This window comes from Elephas maximus, chromosome 10, assembly GCF_024166365.1.
Source record: "Elephas maximus indicus isolate mEleMax1 chromosome 10, mEleMax1 primary haplotype, whole genome shotgun sequence".
Lineage (NCBI taxonomy): Eukaryota > Metazoa > Chordata > Mammalia > Proboscidea > Elephantidae > Elephas > Elephas maximus.
The window spans coordinates 106,369,303-106,388,706 of record NC_064828.1 but is presented as its reverse complement, the minus strand read 5'-3'; the positions used below and the strand labels follow the sequence as shown (position 1 = coordinate 106,388,706).

General features: G+C 40.7%; 1 protein-coding gene across 2 annotated transcripts in view; it reads right to left on the bottom strand.

Annotated features, from left to right (window-relative positions):
- The window catches only part of GOLGA5 (golgin A5), a 38,106-nt gene extending 24,890 nt beyond the window's left edge, over positions 1–13,216 (bottom strand). Inside the window, exons 1-4 of one of the 2 annotated variants that reach the window (XM_049898137.1) lie at positions 12,998–13,216; positions 9,721–10,297; positions 2,266–2,493; positions 684–903 (exon numbers count right to left, since the gene is read on the bottom strand). In XM_049898137.1, coding sequence (XP_049754094.1) covers positions 684–903; positions 2,266–2,493; positions 9,721–10,267 — 995 coding nt within the window. In that variant the 5' untranslated portion in view covers positions 10,268–10,297; positions 12,998–13,216. Of the gene's footprint in view, positions 1–683; positions 904–2,265; positions 2,494–9,720; positions 10,298–11,283; positions 12,339–12,997 lie in introns of those variants that run through there. The other variant, XM_049898138.1, reaches the window with a different exon arrangement.
- Between the last annotated feature and the right edge of the window lie 6,188 nt (positions 13,217–19,404).

Genomic DNA, 19,404 nt, shown 5'->3' with positions numbered 1-19,404 from the left:
TGGTTCAAAACCACCAGCTGCTCTGTGGGAGAAAGATGCAGAAATCTGCTTTTGTAAAGATTACAGCCTTGGGAACCCTATGGGGCAGTTGTACTCCATCTTATAGGGTCACCATGAGTTGGAATTGGCATGACAGCAGAGGTTTTAATCTATATTTCTGAAGCATCAAAATATTAGCACACAGCACACTTTGTTATACGTTGAAAGATTAATGACATTATGTTATTTAAATATTATTTTTAAATTCAGAATTTGCTAACAAGGTTCCAACAATAATTTGAACAAATTTTAATTGCTGAAAATACACACAGCAAAGTACACACTAATTCAACCATTTCTACATGTACAATTCAGTGACACTGATTATATTCTTCAAGTTGTGCCACCATGCTCACCCTCCTTTACTGAATTGTTCCTCTGCCATTAACATAAACTCACTGCCACCAAGCTTCCTATCTACCCTTTCAGGTTGCTGTTGTCAATTTGATCCCATATAGATAGAAATTTCAGCTATTTTTAATTATACAAACTTCCAACACTACCAAAACATAAAACTTCCTTCTTGTAAATTACCAAAAGCTAAATTTTCATAGAGTAGAATATACCACAATGTTTACCATTACTTGTCTTGGAAAGAGAAAAACATTCTAGCTCATTCTTTCATTATTAATAGGATCGGTTACCGCGATTTTTCACTCTGTAAGGCTTCTAAGGCCTCCGTGCGGGCATTCAGTAGCTGATCAGCTTCTTGTAACCGCACTTTCAGTACTGCTAGCTGGGAGTCCTTTGCAGCCACCACTTCAGTCAGATCATCTACTTGGGCTCGAAGTTCTCTAGTTATTCGATCACTCTTTGAATGGTCAACGTTCCACTTTTCAACTCTTGCTCTTGCTTTGTTTAATTCTATCAAAAAAATGAAATTTCACTACACAAGCAACAAACACAACTTTCTTGGGGCACACACAGATTCTCCTTTCAGTCCCTTTAGTACTTATTGCCAAAACTAGGCGCTTACAAATATCTTCAAATTTCCAGGCCAATATTCGCACCTCCATTACAGTTAACATGTTGGAAGGGGACATGAACCTAGTTGCTCATGTACAAATACTGCTTTTTCTAGAGATTTTTCTAGAGATATATAAAAAAGCACTTGGAAGCTCACACTCGTAGGTGGCACGGAGCTAACAACACTAAAACGGTGGATGGATTTGTGCAGCTCTGCCAGCCACAAGGGAAGAACACAAACTAAATCAAAGGCAGGTCATGTATACTTCCCACCACCCAAGTAAGAGCAAAACAAACAAACACAAAACCCAAAGATAAACACAGGGAAGAATCTGTTTCTTCTAGTTTATGTTGCCAAAAATGTTGGTCCATTATCCCAGGTCATCAGCGTAGAAAGGGCCGTGTACAGCTTCATTCAAAATGCACCGACATTTCCACACCCTCCTGTACCAAATGCAACTGCAGGTTGCCGTCAACTTTTTTTTTTTTTTAACTTGAAGCCCAGTTTACAGGGTCTCAGGAAAAGCTGCATTTCTATATCCAAATTAGTCTGGGAAAGTGAAGTTTTTCCAGCAGTTAAGCCAGTCCTAGCAGTCTTAAAGCTTTTCCTATTCCACCCTTCTGGGCCCCAACCATGCCTCAGCAAAACTTTTCCCAATGTCCCCCATTCCTCCTGATCACCCTTAGGAATCAAGGCAGAGATTTCTTCTGTCTTCTCCTCAGTCACACTTATACAGTCACACATTTCCCCAACACCATGTTAGTCGTAGTATTATTTTCTTTTTAATTACCCATTTCTGAGGAACCCTGGGGTTCTTCTACCCCAGGGCCACCTCACTGCACAATTCCAGACGGCACTATTCAAACTGTATTCCATGTACTTCCTGTCCCCTGAGCAGTGTAATACTGTGACCCCGTCTATAGTGTCCACTACTTTCTGTCTAGTCCCACCTTTGGTTCATGGAACGGTTTTCCTCAAAAGGTCCATGACAAATAAATCAAATGAACCCGATGATTACTAACGTTCTGTTCCTCTCAGTTCTTAGATTTTGTGGTTCCTAAAGAATGACCAAACGAGCCAATGTTCCATGTTTCGGTTTGATGGGAGGATGGGTGCCACTTCCAATCTTGGCCCTATTCCTATGGAAGCACCATTTGACAAGTCTCATCAAAACATTTCTAATAGTTTAGATGCAAGGTTTTTAGTTTATTTTTGAAATGTTAAATTCCTAATGCTGAAGAATTTAAGTAAGACTCTACCTTCTTGAGTTTCCTTGGATCTTTGAAGTAAGGAGGCCATTTCTTGATTTAAAGACTGAACTTCATTCCTCAGGAGCTGATTCTCCAGTCGAAGGTTAGAAAGTTCGTGTGATTTGCCGCCATCATTAGATGTTGGAGTGGGATCAGTGCAGGTACCATTTGATGATGCATTTTCCTTTGAAGAATCCTCTTGGCCTTCAGGGCCAGCATCTGTATTATTAGACGTTTCTGGGGAAAAAATACATTTTTGTTACCCGCGCATGCTCACCACATACACATTAGTAGCTTACTTTGGTGGAATGCCTTTTGGCTCAAGTTGCCCGCTCTAGCCAAAATACTGTAAAAAGTAAAGTTCAATTCTCAATAGACTTCCCTCTGATGAAATTTCATTCTCATAAATGGAGCCCTTTGACTTCTAAGGACCCTCCAAGTCAGGATGCACAAGATGAATGGCGGTAAAGAACAGATACAAGAATACAGCTCTGGGAAGGAGAAAACCAAAGACAGTTTCAAGAGTTGGGTTCAGGTAAAAAAGGGCAAGTCTTCAAGCTGTTTTTGAAAAAAAAGGGGAAGTCTCAACATCGAAAGTATTGAGAAGACAAAAAAGAGTAACTGTGGGTTTCAAAGCAAGGACAGTAATAACAGGTCAGAGCAATTTGTTATATGCCAAACTGGAATCTAAAATGCCTTAACCAAAGAAAAAGATCCATTAATTCAGACTCATCTTGTTTTTAATTTGTTACTAAATGTGATACAAATACAGACTTTTTCCTTTAAAAAATTAAATATATGCTATTTCTAAGTAATAAAAATAACTAAAATAATAACTGTATGGGTAAAAAACTTTACAAGGGAAGATAAACAAATGATCAATAAGCATATGAAAAAGTTTTCAACATCTTTACTGATCAGGGAAATGCAAATTAAAACCACAATGAGAACTAATACACACCTGCTAAAATAGCTAAAATTAAAAAAGACAATACCAAATGTTAGCAAGTACTTGGAGCAACTGGAACGCCCATACACTGTTGGTGGGACTATAAAATGGTATGAATATGTTTAACTTCACAATTCCTTATGAAGTTAAATATGCACCTAGTAATTCCACTACGATTTATCCAAGAGAAACAAAAACATCTGTTCATAAAAACAGTAGTCCAAGAATGTTAATAACAGCTTTATTCACAATAGCCCCAAACTAGTAACAACCCAATGTTCATAAAAGAGAATTGTAGTATAGCCATCCAACGGAACATTACACAACAATAAAAAAGAACTGCTGATATACACAATAATATGGGTGAATCTCACTACCATTATGCAGAACAAATGAAGCCAGGCACAGAAGGGTACATACTGTATGATTTCACTTATATGAAGTTTCAGAAAAGTGAAAAATTAATCTAAGGTAAAAAAAAAAATGAATACAGCGGCTACTTGCAGGAATGGGGTTGGGAGATTAACTGGGAAAGGACAAGAGGAATTATCTGGAGTGATGGAGATGTCTTAGATCATAACAGAGGTGTCGGTTACATTACATAGGCTATGTGTAGAGTCATGTCTGTATAACGAAGATTTTGCATTTCAACATATACATAAACTTTACCCAAAAGAAAAAAATAAGTATAAAAAAAAAATCTAGTAGAATGAGGAATGGAAGTGTTGATTAATATTGAAGCTAAATGATGAATACAGAGCGTTCATCTTACTATTCTATTTACTTGATATAGGCTTTAAATATTCCTTATAAAGCTTTTTTCTCTTTTAATTGATTGCAAAAAGCTTTAGATCATGCAAGCAAAAAGTAAGAAAAAAGAAGATTCAAAAGCATAATTAACAAACAAATCACAAATAAATCACAAAGTATTCAGGACTTAACCATAACTTTAAAAAACACGTATCTGCTTATTCAACAAGTAAATGTACAAGAAAAACAGAGAAGCTGGCCTACCCTATAGATTAAAATAATCTTAAGTGCTATCTCAACTGAATGCAATGTGTGAACCTTGTTTGAAATAGGGAAATCTTAACACTGACTTGATATCAGAGAAATGTATTTTTTAGGTGATGATGATACTATGTTTGCTTTTAAAGATTTTATCTTTTAGAGTAACAAAGTGAAGTACTTATGGATGAAATGACAGGATATCTGTGATCTACTTGAAAATAACTCTGTGGAGGGTGAAGGTAAAGAAAGGGATAGGAAACAGGAAGGCACAGGGGAAACAAGAATGGCCATGAGCTGTTGACTCGTACAGCTGAGTAAGAGGTAACACTGGAGCTCATCAGGCTGTATTTTTTTGGTATATTTAAAATTTCTATAATAAAGGTTTTAAAAGAAAGTACATATCCAAACTTGTGGGATATACTAAGGCTGTATTTAGAAGGAAATTTATAGTCTTATAAATTCAAACTTCAGAAGACGAAAGAAAATTAATGAGTTATGAATCCACCTTAAAAAGTTATAAAAACAAGGAAATAAATCCAAAGAAAGCAAAAGAACAGAAATTAACAACAAAGACCAGAAATTAACAAAGTAGAAAAGGCACACACTAGAGATGCTGAAACCCATCAAATTGTATACTTTAAATATGTGTAGTTTACGGTACATCGGTTATGCTTCATTAAAGTTGTTTTTAAAAACAGGCATTTCGCACAGTGCCAGGGCCAACATATGCCAGATGCTGACATTCTCGAGGCAGTGTGGGTGATCAAGCTTTGGTTTCTACAGGGCTGGTATCAATGAATAATGTCTGATTGTGTTAAAAGTTACAGAGCTGTGACACCTTCACTTTTTTTTACGACACTAAAAGAAATATAATTCCCCCAAATGTATGTAAGATAAATTCCTAGAAAAAAATACTGTTATAACTCACCCAAAATGGATTCAAGAAGAAATGGAAAACCAATTGAATCAATAGTTAAAATCCTCGACTAAGAATATCCCAGGGCCCTTACCAGCAAATTCTAGCAAACATTCAGGAAACGAATAATCTCAATCTTAAAGCAACTAATTAAAAGAATAAAAAAATAGGGGACAAGTCCCAACAATATTATAAAGGTGACATGACAGTAATACTAAAATTTAACAATATTACATATCAGTCTCACTTATGGAATAAATGCAAAAAGCCTAAACAGAATATTAATAAACTGAAAGTTTGGTTTTACATGAAAAAAATCAATTGATTTGATACACCACATTCATATATCAAAGAAGAAAAATCACCTCAACAGTCACCAAAAAAAAAAAAGCACAGTTAAAAATTCAACATGATAAAACTAAAACTAGATATACGTGGTAACTTCCTCAACCCAAAAAAACCTAACCCATTGCGTCGAGTCGATTCTGACTCATAGTGACCCTACAGGACAGAGCAGAACTGCCCCATAGAGTTTCCAAAGAACGCTGAGAGGATTTGAACTGCCAGCCTTTTGGTTAGCAGCTGCAGCACTTAACCACTACGCCACCAAGTACCTATGAAAAACCTAATGCAAACGTCATAGTTTAAGGTCAAAGAAGTCCCTTTAAGACAAGGAACAAGACACAAAATTACTTTCGGGTCCTAAGCAATGCAGTTAGGACAAGAAAAGGATCTGAAAAAACAATAAAAGGATTCAGAAGAAACCGAACTGTCACTATCCACAGATGATATGATTGTGTTCTTGACAATCTAAATAAATACACAGAAAAATAGACTAAGAAGTGTTATCTAAATTGTCATACACATACACACAAGACAAAATACCAGCAATAAACAGCAAAAATTTAAAAGGATATCACTTCTAATAGCTTCAAAAAATGCAAATTACCTAAGAATAAATTTAACAAAAAAGACGGCAAGATTTTAATGTAGCAAACAACAGAATCTTAATGAAAGACAACTAAAAATTAAGTTGAAACTATACCACTTCACAGATTAGAAAAACCAATCCTGTAAAGCTGCTGATTCTCACCAAACTGATCTATATAGAACCAATGGACTCCCAACAAAAAGACCAACAGAATTTTGGTGAAACCTGACAAATTCTAAAATGCATACGAAAGTGCAAAGTCCAAGAACAGCCAACACATTCTTGAAGAAAGACAACGAAGTGGGAGATGTTGCCCTATCAGATAGCAAGACAGAGTGGCACTGGCCCAAAACCCCAAAAACCCAGTGCCGTCGATTCCTGCTCATAGTGACCCTATAGGACAGAGTAGAACTGCCCTGTAGAGTTTCCAAGGAGCACCTGGCGGATTCGAACTGCGGACCCTTTGGTTAGCAGCCATAGCACTTAACCACTATGCCACCAGGGTTTCCACACTGGCCCAAGGATAGGCAAATAAGGCCATGAAACAGCATCAATGCCCAGAAACAGACCTACATATAGACAAATACTTGACACATGACAGAGGCGGTGCTGAATTTCGTGGGGAAAGGACAGTATTTCCAATAAATGATGCTGAGGTTACTGATTTCTGTGTGAAAAAAATAGGACTGTCTACCTCACCCCACACATAAAATCTAATTTCAGGTAAACATCTTAATACGAAAGGCAAAACTATAAAACCTTCAGAAAATAATATAGGAAAATATCTATGATCTCAAAGTAGGGAAAGATTTTCTAAAACACAAACCATACAGGCAAAGACTGACAAATTCATCTACATGAACTCCTGTTCATTGATGTATCATAAGGACCAGAAAACAAAAACAGGGTACACACTAGAGAAGAAAGAATTAGCATCTAAATACATAATGAATTCCTATGAATCAATAAAGACAAATGATTCAATGGAAAATTAATAAAAAAGATGTGAGCAGGTTTCCCAGATGAAACCTAAACAGGCAAAGATATGAAAAGATGCTCAACCTCATTAGTAATGAGGAAAATGAAAATTTTTTTTTTAAAAATCACAATGACAAACCATTTCACCTACTTACTGAAAATATCAAATGTTGGTAAGAATGAGGGATCAAAAGGAATTCTTACCCACAGGTGGCTGAGACCATAAGCTCGTACAAGTTCTTCAGAAAACCATTTTGGTTTGTAGGTATATTCCCTACAGCAGTGATTATCAACCCAGGGCAATTTTATTGCCAAGGGACATTTGGCAATGTGTGTAGACATTTCTGGTTGTCACAACTGGGAGTGCTACTGGCATCTAATGGATTATAAGCCAAGAACGATGCTAAAGACCATATAATAATGCAAAGGAAAGCCTCCTATAACAAGGATTAAAAACCCAGTAAAAAATATCCAGCCCAAAACGTCAAAGGCACCAAGGATGAGAAACCCTCCCCTTGTTGCCGTCGGGTCAATTCTGACTCACAGCAACCGTATAAAAACCAAACCAAAACAAAACAAAAAAACCCTGTTGCCCTCGAGTTGATACTGACTCGTATCGACCCTATAGAACAGAATAAAACTACCCCATAAGGTCTCCAAGGAGCAGCTGGTGGATTCAAACTGCTGACCTTTTGGTTGGCAGCTGAGCTCTTAATCACTGTGCCACCAGACTCCACATAAAACTGCCCTAAAAACCAAAAAAAAAAAAAAAAACACAACAAACCCACTGCTGTAGAGAAACAAAATTTAATTTTTTTAACTCCCATGTATTTTAACTGGTTCTAGCTCATTTCCCTGCCACCAGGTTCCCTCTGGTCCATGCTTCCCAATGAAATGCAAGTTGTTTTCCTTAGAAAAATAATTCATGTCAACTCTTGCCTTAAAAGACCTCTATAAGCACCTCACTGCCTGTGGTAGTCACTTTCAGGTTTAATTAGCCTAACAAGAACCTGGGGAATGAAAAAACTCAGATGCCCTGGCTCTGTCCCCAGGAAATCTGATTCAGGAGCCTGGGGCTGTACCCAGTAATTCATTTTTTTCATTAATCACAAAAGTGGTTCCAATTTAGGCTGTTCCAGGACCACTCCTTAAGAAAAAACAATGGATTTAAACAAGTAAACAGCTGTATACAACCTTCATAAACAGGCCCCAGCTCTCCTTGCTGGCCTCATTTTCTTCATCACTATTCCTTTCATACTCACTCACAGCCTCAGAACTTTCTTACAACCGTTTTTCTACTCTACCTTTAGAGTCTGTTCTCTCATTCAGAGAGATGTTCTCTCCAGCCCTCCTTTTTCACCTGGCAAACACCTCTGTGAATCTTTTCCTGAACACCTTAGGCAATCAGTTCCTTCCTCCTCTACGCTTCCATGGCATCTGACCATACGTTAATGACTGCATTTAGGACCCTACGTAATTCATCTGTTTACATGTCTGTCTCACCACTAGACTCTCTCATTCACTTTTGTATCACAGTACCAAGTAGATTCTCAATAAATGTTTGTATAATTAATTAAAACATAACTGAGAAGAAATCTAGGACTGTGCGTACATATTAACCAACTGCTACCGCATGCTCCAATCTTGAAAGAGGAGCCTTGGTGGTGCAGTGGTTAAGCATTCAGTTCTAACCAAAAGGTCAGTAGTTGGAATCCACCAGCCGCACCGGCACTTTGGAAGGTGTGAGGTCCGCTTCTGTAAAGACTGACAGCCTTGGAAACCCTATGGGGCAGTTCTACTCTGTCCTATAGGATCACTGAGTTGGAATCGACTCAACAGCAACGTGTTTGGTTTGCATTTGGATCTTGAAAGACCGTTTTTTTTATCTTGAAGATACAAGACATATTTTATTTATTAACAAGCCAAGACAGTGAAAGAAGCTACAAAACTTAATCCATTAATTATCAACTTCATAAAGAATTCTTGCAAAAAATCTATTTTGGTACTACTTTAAAATGCTTTTTAGGTGCTTGGATCAGTCACATTATAGTGTTCACCTCATTTCTGCATGTGAGAAGACGCACTTGTAGGGGTGATTCACAGCGAAGAAAACCACAGCTCTAAGCTCTTACTTTGCTAGGTCAACGCCTTCAACTCAGATCAATTTTTAATTTTAATTTACAAAACTGGATCTGAAGTTGCTTAATCTCTCAGCTTTACCGCTGGGGGGACCAAAACGCACGCACACACACAAAACCCAGAATATATGTGAAATACAGCTTCCTGTCACTTTTACGTCCCAAAGGAAAAAGAAATGAATTAAGATAGTCCCAAATCCCAAATTATATGATCATGTTTCCTTCCAGATTTCAAAAGCTCCTTTTTTGGATCTTAAACAAAGTATCTTAGAGAATCAATTCTGATACCATTTTTTAGAAGCTGGGCTGGGTAAAGTTCCCGACAGACAACACCCTAAGGTCCCTATGTAACTATACATTGATTAGCGGTACTCAGTGCTGTCTCCCTCGTTCGCACCACACGTCTGCAGAGAGCCTGCCCTTACACCAGTGAGGACGGGTCCTGAAACAGTGGATGAGAAACACTACCAGAAAGCTTTTGGGCCATGATGATACATCCGATTTGCTTAACTCTAAATGAAACAGAGAACGGATTGACTACCATGGCTTTGGCTCCCAGAAGAATTTTCTTCAACGGTTTTGATGGTGGTTACGTTGGTGTTTGTAGAACTGACACTGGCTGTCCGAGAAGTCTGAAATGCAGGTGTCTTGGCCCTTTCTTTTTTGATTTCCACCTTCCCGGAAGGCTCCTTCTGTGAACTATTAAGAAAATCAAATAGCAGTTCATCATCAGGTTCTGACTTTTTTCTTCGAACAAACTGGGAGGAAGGCCTGGGAAGGGATGCATTTTCAACAGGATGAGAGGGCTCTGCTGGTGTCCTAGAGCCTGCTTTCACATTTGCGGTGCCAGCTAAGATGGTGGTCTTTGGATTTCTAATGTTATCAGCTGCGGAAGAAATGTAAGGAGCTCTAGATCCAGTCTGATAAGTCAACTCTGCATTCTGCTGACGAAGTTCAGGATAGTCGTTATTTTTGTTGTATGTGACGTTGCTAGCGTTTTCTTTTCTACTAAGAGCTGTTGCAGCTCCTTGATCAACCCGGTTTAAAAGATCTTCTGCTTTCCCAGCAAGATCAGCAAACCAAGACATGTTGGTGGCAGAATAATCCTATTGGTGAACCTGTAAAAAGGACGTAAAATAGTCAGTGTGGCCTAACAGCAGGGTACAGCAGTTAAGAACCAGCTGCAGAGTCAAAAGTCCCGGGTTCAAATCCTAACCCCATCTCTTACCAGCTATGTAACCCAGAGCAAACTACTTAAGTCAAGTTGAGAAACTTTATCTAGAAAATGCAAAAAATAAATGTACTAACCTGGCAGAGTTGTTTTTGAGATGAAATAACATACAAGAAGTACTTTGCAAAATGCTTGGCACACAGTGAGCACTCATTTTAGCAGCTGTTATTTTTGTTTTGGGATTATCATCATTAAAGGAGCTCTGCTGGTGTAGTGGTTAGAACACTTGGCTCCTAACTCAAAGGTCAACGGTTTGAACCCACCAGCCCACCCTCAGGAGAAGCAGACGTGGCAGTCTGCCGCCATAGAGACTGACAGCCTTGAAAACCCCATGGGGCAGTTCTACTCTGTCCTATAGGGTCGCTATGAGTCATGATCGACTAGATGGCAACAGGTTGAGGTCACTGTAATGACCACTATTTTTATTACTATTGCAACAAATGGCAAATCTTAATGAAGCAAAAGCATCCAAATACCAAATAATCAATACAGCAGAATTCCAGTACAACCAGATAAAAACAATTCTCTGAAGTCTGTTCTAAGGTGATAAAACTTGAAAAGACTTCTCCCTCTGGTTAATACAAAAATTATCTTAAACTGCAGCAATACTACGTGTAACTGAACTATGCACAAATGTAGCTTTTCTAAAGTGAATTTTCCGTAATTTAAATACTCAGCACCTATTACATGTACATTAAGCTAAGTCTGGAATTAAAAAAAAATTACTGCACAGACATTCACTCAATTATGTATCTCTGGGTACTTCTCCTGTGTTACAATAAATCGAAGTAATCCGTTTTCCAGAAATAGAAAAAAATGCACTGTAAAAAAAGTCAACAACCATTTGTCAAATGTACACATTGTTCCTTTTACCTGGGACGCTCTTCCATGGTTAACTCCTTGCTCTTCACTTGAATGTTATCTGCTCCAAGGGCCTTCATGATCTAAATTAAGTCCTACCATTCTCTATTCTCTCACAGCTTCTTCACGTTTTATGCAGTTGTTGTTAGGTGCCCTAGAGCCAATTTTTGACTCACAGCAACCTCACGTGACAGAGTAGAACTGCCCCACAGGACTTTCTAGGCTGTAATCTTTACGGGAGCAGATCACCAGGCCTTTCTCCCGTGGAGCTGCTGGGTGGGTTTGAACAACCAACCTTTAGATTAGCAGCTGAGTGTTGCGCCACCAAGACTATTATGTAGTATTTTATTATTTCTCGATACCGATCTCTCTCTCCCTATTGGGGACAGGGAGGAAGAGTGGTTAAAGGCCCTGTTTTGCTAATCAGTGAATTCCTGGCATGTAGTAGGCCCAGGAGGCATGTGTAAATATTCCAGACGCTAAACACTACCTTTATCACAAGTAGTTTTCACAAACACCTATATGGTAAGCAGCAATATCATTTTTTTACAAATAGGAAAAGGTTTAGGGGCCAAGAGTTTAGGGATTAGTGTTGATACTCAAATCTAAGTTAGCCAAGCTCCTCAAACCAAATTTTAACCCCTACCTCCCACAACTAGCCTCTGAGAAACTGAGTAACCTCAAGAAACTCATTCTCTAAATCTGTCATAGAAATTACACGGTGATGCAAATGGTTAATGTGTTTGGCTGCGAACCAAAAGGCTGGTGGTTCGAGTCCACCCAGAGGTGCCTTGGAAGAAGGGCCTGGCAATCGTACTTCCAAAAGCCACTGAAAACCCTATGGAGCACAGTTTTAGTCTGACACACATGGGGTCACCATGAGTTGGGTTAACAGCAACTGGTTTAGTTTGGTTTTGGGAAACCCGTTACAAAATGGGAATGTTGCCTGCTTGTGTATTTCAAACGAAAATGGAGGTGAAATGCTTTGTATCTGCAAAACTCCACAGAAATGTATTATTCCTAAGTAAGCAATGGTAGTAACTGGGAGCGAATTATCTTTCCTAATAAAGCAATCAAAATACACTTAATAATTCCTTATATCTTGCCTCCCATAAAGTTAATAGGGCTTTAAAACAAAAGCCTGCGCCTAAACGCTGATTACCGAACTAAACAACTACTAAGTAATTAAGGAATGCACTTGCCCCACTGACAAACACGAAGGACAACTCGAGCCGACTTGGGAGGTACAAAGCCCTCAAGGATTTCCTCTGACACTGCCTCCGGCAATGGCCCACACGGAGGTGGAGAAAGGCTAAGGAAGAGAGGGTGCACAGGGGGTACGCGCGGGATGGGGATGAGTGTGCAGACGGCGGTGGCAGGGCCGGCTTAGAAAGCCAGGTGTCAGCACAGAGAGAGGCTGCGGGTCGAGAGTCAGGCCCAATCAGGGGGTCCCAGGGAGCCAGTCAGCGGGCCAGGTGCCACACTCCGCCCCCCACCCTCCTCATTCGAGTCTCAGGAGGGGAAAAGCGGGGGGCGAGTAGGGAACGGCGTGCTGAAGCGCAGCGGGGCTGCCCGTCCCCTTCCCTAGCCCCCAGGTGGGTGAAGACGAAGGCGGTCCGGAAGCAGGCGGGGGGACTCCGACGGAGACGACGCCCCCCGGCACCTGAGGCCGTTAACGCCCACAAGCGGACCTGTCATGTCCGCTGGGCCCTTGCCACCGCCTCACCTGGGGACTCCGGAGCGGCTGTACAGAGGCCTCGACGCCCTCCTGAGCCGCCCCCGTCAGCATCCGGCCCGGAGCGGGCCCAGACTGAGCGAACCCCCTCTGGGACCAACCGCGGCCCTGCCACCTCTTCCGGGAGACGTGGAAGGGCGGCGAGGACCCCAAAACAGAATGGCTTCCGTGCTGCCTGAGCGGCGGGGAGGAGAGCAGTCACCTGCAGGCGGCTCAGGCGGCGGCGCCGGCAGCTGCGGGGGCCTCGCTCTTGGCCACGCCTCTTCCGCCTGCGGCTGGACAAGGCAGGGGGCAGGGCCTGGATGCGTGTGACGTGGCTCGCCTGCTGCAGATGACGGCCAGCACGCGGCCGGCACAACAGTGGAGGCTCCGCCCTCTGAGGGGCGTGGCCTCCACTGCGACCCACGTGAGCGACAGAGGCGGAGCGAGGCGTGGAAAACACCTCAGGCCCTGAGTGGGGCGGGGCGTGACGCCCAGCTGAGTCGGCTTGCCTTCAGTCCCCTTTTTACGTTTTACAGAGTAGCATGCTGGGGCTCATGGCAAAAAAACACAACCCAAACCCATGGCCGTGGAGTCGATTCTGACTCGTAGCGACCCTATAGGATGGAGTAGAACTGCCTCATAGGGTTTCTGAAGAGTAACTGGTGGATTGGAGCTGCCGATCTTTTGGTTAGCAGCCCAACGCTTAACCACTGCACTACCAGGGCTCTGAGGCCTACAGTGGGGGTGGGAATACAGGATACAAGGTCCCTGATTTCCTGGAGTTAAAAAGAGTCCTGGTGGCTCAGTGGTCAGTGCTTGGCAGATAACGGAAAGGTTGGCAGGGGAAGCCCACCAGCCACTCTGCTGGAGAAAGATCTGGCAATCTGCTTCCGCAAAGATTACAGCCTTGGAAACCTTATGGGACAGTTCTACTCTGTCCTAGTGGGTCGCTAGGAGTTGGAATCAACTAGACGGCAAGGGGCAACTTTCTGGTGGCAGAGACAGTAAACAAATAAACCAATATCCCTGGGTGGCACAAAAGGCTAAGCGCTGGACTACTAACCAAAACACTAACCAGTAGGTTGGAAGTTTGAACTCACCCAGAGGTGTCTCAAAAGGCCTGGCGATCTGCTTCCAAAATGTCACAGTCTTAAAAACCCTATGAAGAACCGTTCTATTCTGCACAACACATGGGGCCACAGTGAGACAGAATCAACTGCAACCAGACTATAAGAATGAGGGAAAAGTGAGTGGAGGTGGGTGAGGTATTTTAAATCCAGTGGTCAGGGAAGGTCTCAGAGGAGGTGACACTTGAGCTGAGACCCCAAGGCTGGAAAAGGCCAGTGTGCTATAGTCACATCTTGCAGACAGATCACCGAATATTTGTAATTAGTCTAAATTCCATATTCAATAACGCAATAAATACTTAGCGCTTACTATGTTGGAATAAGTTGGCCTTAGTGACAAGCCTACAACATAGACCCAATGATCTCCATTTTCAGGTGGACGACTCAAGAAGCTCGAAGAGGTTAAGTAACTTGTCTTTGATCATCTGCCCCATGAGGAGTCTGCATTATTCCAAAGCTTTGTCTTCAAATTAGGCTGGTTAAATATGGGGAGAAATCACAATCCCGTTTTTTTCTCTCAAGTGAGATTTAGCCCAGTCTAGTGAAGACAAAAACTCTCAGCAGTATCAAACCAAAAAAAAAAAAAAGAAGCCTGTTGCCACTGAGTTGATTCTGACTCATACTGACCCCATAGGACAGAGTAGAACTGTCCCATAGTGTTTCCAAGGAGTGGCTGGTGGGTTCAAACTGCTGACATTTTGGTTAGCATCCGTAGCTCTTAACCACTCAGCAGTACCAGGATGTAATAATAGCAACTAACATTTATTGAGCCCTTATTGAGTGTAGGATACTGTGTTAAGCATTAGTCACGCTTCACCTCATTTAATTCTCACAATAACCCTAAGGAAGATATTTTTATTATCCTGTGGTAGATGGTATTGTTATTCCTGACTATTAACTTCCTCTTTCTGTTGATTATACATCCCTACCTGTTGCCATGCAACCACAATACCTCCAGTAGGAGTATCCTTTCCACCCTCACCTATGTCAGGCTTGATCATGTGACTTGCTTTGGCCAATGGAATATGAGCAGAAGAGCCTTTTCCCATATCTGAGCAGAAGCATAAAGAGCCATCTTGTTTTTCCACCAGATCTTTGGTCTTTTTCGTCTGTCAAGAGAATGGCCTATCCCAGATGGGGCTGCTCCTTGAGCCTGGGTTTTGGAAGGAAGAAGAGATGTGGAACAGAGCCCTGGTTAGCCTGCATCAGCCCACATCTAACATGTCACATGAGCAAAAAAATAAACCTTGCTATTAGAACACACAGAGATTTGGGATTGTTTCTTTCGTAGCTTTACCTAATGAACTCTCACTAACACATACCCCCATTTTACAGATAAAGATACTGAGATGCAGGGAGGTTTAGTTATTAGCCCATGGTCACACGGGGATAAGTAGTACTTTTGGGATTCAACTATGGGTCAGTGTTACTCCAGAGAAAGTGCTCTTAACCACTGAAAGGGTGAGGGCTAAAAAAGTTGAGGCAGAGCCAAATTTCCCCTGTCAGAAAATTTGGCAGTAGGCAGTTGCTCCACCCCCAAAACGCCCCAAGAATTCTCATATATGCCCCCTAAGAGAGTTAGCCACCCAGAAGTAATAGAGGCCAAGCTGAATTAGCCAAAGAAACAGCATAACCAACTGAAAGAGGCTGCAACCTTGCCCTGAGTGAGACAATCTGTGCTTCCTCTCCCTCTGCTCCGGCCCTGATGCTATGACAGGAGCTAAGCCCTAGAAAATAAGGGCTGAAAAGGTGTGTGAGGACCAGTCTGGGATGCTTGCCTCTACTCCAAACCTGTAGCACAGCCAAAGTAGTCTGCTCCAGGGACCGGACTGCTGAACAAATCTGATGAATGACCTTGTGAGCCTCTTTGTGCATGCTTATCTTCCAGCAGCAGGGGGCATTCAGTACTTTCAAATATATATGTATATGGCGAGGCAAATAACGTGTATTGCTGTATTCTTTTAATTTACAGCGAACAGAACGTAATATTACCATGAACTGACACTGAAGACCCAAGGGGATTTCATATTCCCATACCTGTTTGGTGTTTTTCATGTCATCTGACTGTTAGCTGCTTTCAGAGATAAGTCCCTCAGGCCCTGAACCCTTGATGAAGCTACCCAGGCCCCCAAGCCCCCATCCATCCACACTCTTAACCTGTCTTTGTCCCTCCTGAGAGGCTTTGAACCTTCGTATGACCCCAGGCTGGCAGCAGGGCTGGGTAGAGGAGTGGCACCAACTTGTTCTGGAAAAAGCACAGGCACAAGAATCAACAAACAGCATGTAATCTCTTGTTGTGGCATCATGGACAACTCACTTTCATACTCAGCGCCTCAGTTTCTTCATCCATAAAACGGACAGTTTGTAGTTTTTTTTTAAGGTGTGTGTTATGCCATAGAATTCTTTTTCTAAAGAAAATCTTCTGTCAAAGCCCCAGATGGAGTCCCTGGGTGGTGTAAATGATTGTGCTCAATGAACCCCATATATAGGATACAGCCCAAAAGAAAAACACCAAGGCATATCATAATCACACTCGCTAAAACCAAAGACAAAAAATCCTGTGAGCAGCTTGAGAAAAACAAAAAGTCACATACAAAGGAGAAAAAATAAGACCAAGCTCTGATTATTCGGCAGAAACCACGCAGGAAAGAAGGCAACAGGATGACATATATAAAACCTTGAAAGAAAAAATTGCCAGCCAAGAATAATATATCCTGCAAAATTTTGTTCAAATTTGATGGTGAAATTAGGATATTTCCAGATAAACAGAAATTAAGGGAATATGTAAAAACCAAACCAAACTTACAGGAATTTTTAAAGGGAGTCCTTCAGTCTGAGAACAAACACCATCAGACCACAGTCTGAATCTAGGAGGCACGATTGTACCAGCCAGATACCAATGTAGGAAATGAACTCTTAAGGACTGTCCGAAACCAAAACAACTGCAACAGGGAGCCAGAGAGGTTAATCTGTAATTGACAACAACATCAGAGCAATAAAAGAGGGAATAAACAGCATGGGTATAGAACTTTCTAATGGAGAAGAAGGCAAAATGATACCAAGTAATAATAGGCTGGTTCAAACCTAGGAAGATAAGGGTAAATTTCAAGGTAACCACAAAGAAAGTTAACAAACCTACTCATCAAAATAAAGAAGAAAAACATAAAGTCTCAATAAAAACAAAATCTACAAAAACATAAGGAATGAGAAAGAAATTCACAAACAAAAGCAACTCAGCATAGGAGAGCAAGAGGAACAAAGAAAATGTTGGTACCACAAAAAATATCACTACCAAATGACAGCAATAAACTCACACCTATCAATAATTACAATGAATATAAATGGCCTAAATACACCCATAAAGAGATGCAGAGTGACAGAATGGATTAAAAAAAACAGGATCCATCAATATGCTGTCTACAAGAGACACACCTTAGAAACAAAGATGTAAATTTATTAAAAATCAAAGGATGGAAAAAATATATCAAGCAAATAACCACCAAAAAAAGAGCAGAAATGGCAATACTAATCTCAGATAAGATAGATTTTAAAACAAAATCCACCAGAAAAGACAAAGAAGGGCACTATATAACAATTAAAGGGACAATCCATCATGAAAACTTAACCATGATAAACATCTACACGCCCAATGACAAGGCTCCAAAATACATAAAACAAACTCTAAAAAAAAAACTCTAACAGCACTAAAAACAGAAGTTGACAGCCCCACGATAATAGTGGGAGACTTCAGCACACCACTCTCAGTAAAGGACAGAACATCTAGAAAGAAACTCAGCAAAGATACAGAACAGCTAAATAGCACAATCAGCCAACTTGACCTCATAGACGTATATAGAACACTCCACCCAACAGCTGCAAAGTACACATTCTTTTGCAATGAGCATGGAATGTTCTCCAGAATAGACCACATCTTAGGCCACAGAGCAACCGTCAACAAAATCCAAAACACTGAGATAATACAAAGTATCTTCTCTGACCACAGTGCCATCAAAGTAGAAATTAGCAACAGGAAGAGTAAGGGAAAAAAAATCAATTACGTGGAAACTGAATAACACCCTGCTTAAAAACAACTGGGTAATGGAAGAAATCAAAGATGGAATAAAAAAGTTCCTAGAATCAAATGAGAATGAAAACACATCATACCAAAACCTTTGGGACACACTGAAGGCAGTCCTCAGAGGTCAATTTACAGCAATAGATGCACACATCAAAAAAGAAGAAAGGGACAAAATCAAAACATTAGTTACACGACTTGAACAAATAGAAAGAGAACAGCAAAAGAAGCCCACAGCCACCAGAAGAAAGGAAATAATAAAGATCAGAGCAGAAATAAATGAAATAGAGACTAGAAAAACAATAGAAAGGATCAACAAAACCAAAAGTTGGTTCTTTGAAAGGATCAACAAAATTGACAAACCACTGGCCAAACAGACAAAAGAAAAACAGGAGAGTATGCAAATAACCCAAATAAGAAATGAAATGGGGGACATTAGTACAGACCCAACTGAAATAAAAAGGATCACAACAGAGTACTATGAAAAACTATACTCCAACATATTTGAAAACCTAGAGGGAATGGAAGAATGTCTAGAGACACACTACCTACCCAAACTAACACAAAATGAAAATCTAAACAGACCCGTAATAAGAGATTCAAAAGGTAATTTTAAAAAAAACTCCCAACCAAAAAAAGCCCTGGCCCAGATGGCTTCACTGGCGAATTCTACCAAACATTCAGTGAAGAGCTTACACCAGTACTACTCAAACTATTTCAGAACATAGAAAAGGAAGCAATACTTCCAAATTCATTCTATGAAGCCAGCATAACCCCAATAACCAAAACCAGGTAAAGACACCACAAAAAAGAACATTACAGGCTGATATGTCTCATGACTACAGATGCAAAAATTCTCAACAAAATTCTAGCCAATAGAATTCAGCATCGTAACAAAAAAATAATACACCATGACCAAGTAGGATTCATACCAGGTATGCAAGGATGGTTCAACATTAAAGAAAATCAATCAAAGTAATCCACCACAGAAATAAAAGGAAAGAAAAGAATCACATGACCATCTCAACTGATGCAGAAAAGGCATTTGACAAAGTCCAACACCCATTCCTGATAAAAACTTTCAACAAAATTGTTACAGAAGGGAAATTTCTCAACATAATAAAGGGCATCTATGCGAAACCAAAGGCCAACATCGTTCTCAATGGAGAGAGGCTGAAAACATTCCCCTTGAGAACAGGAACAAGACAAGGATG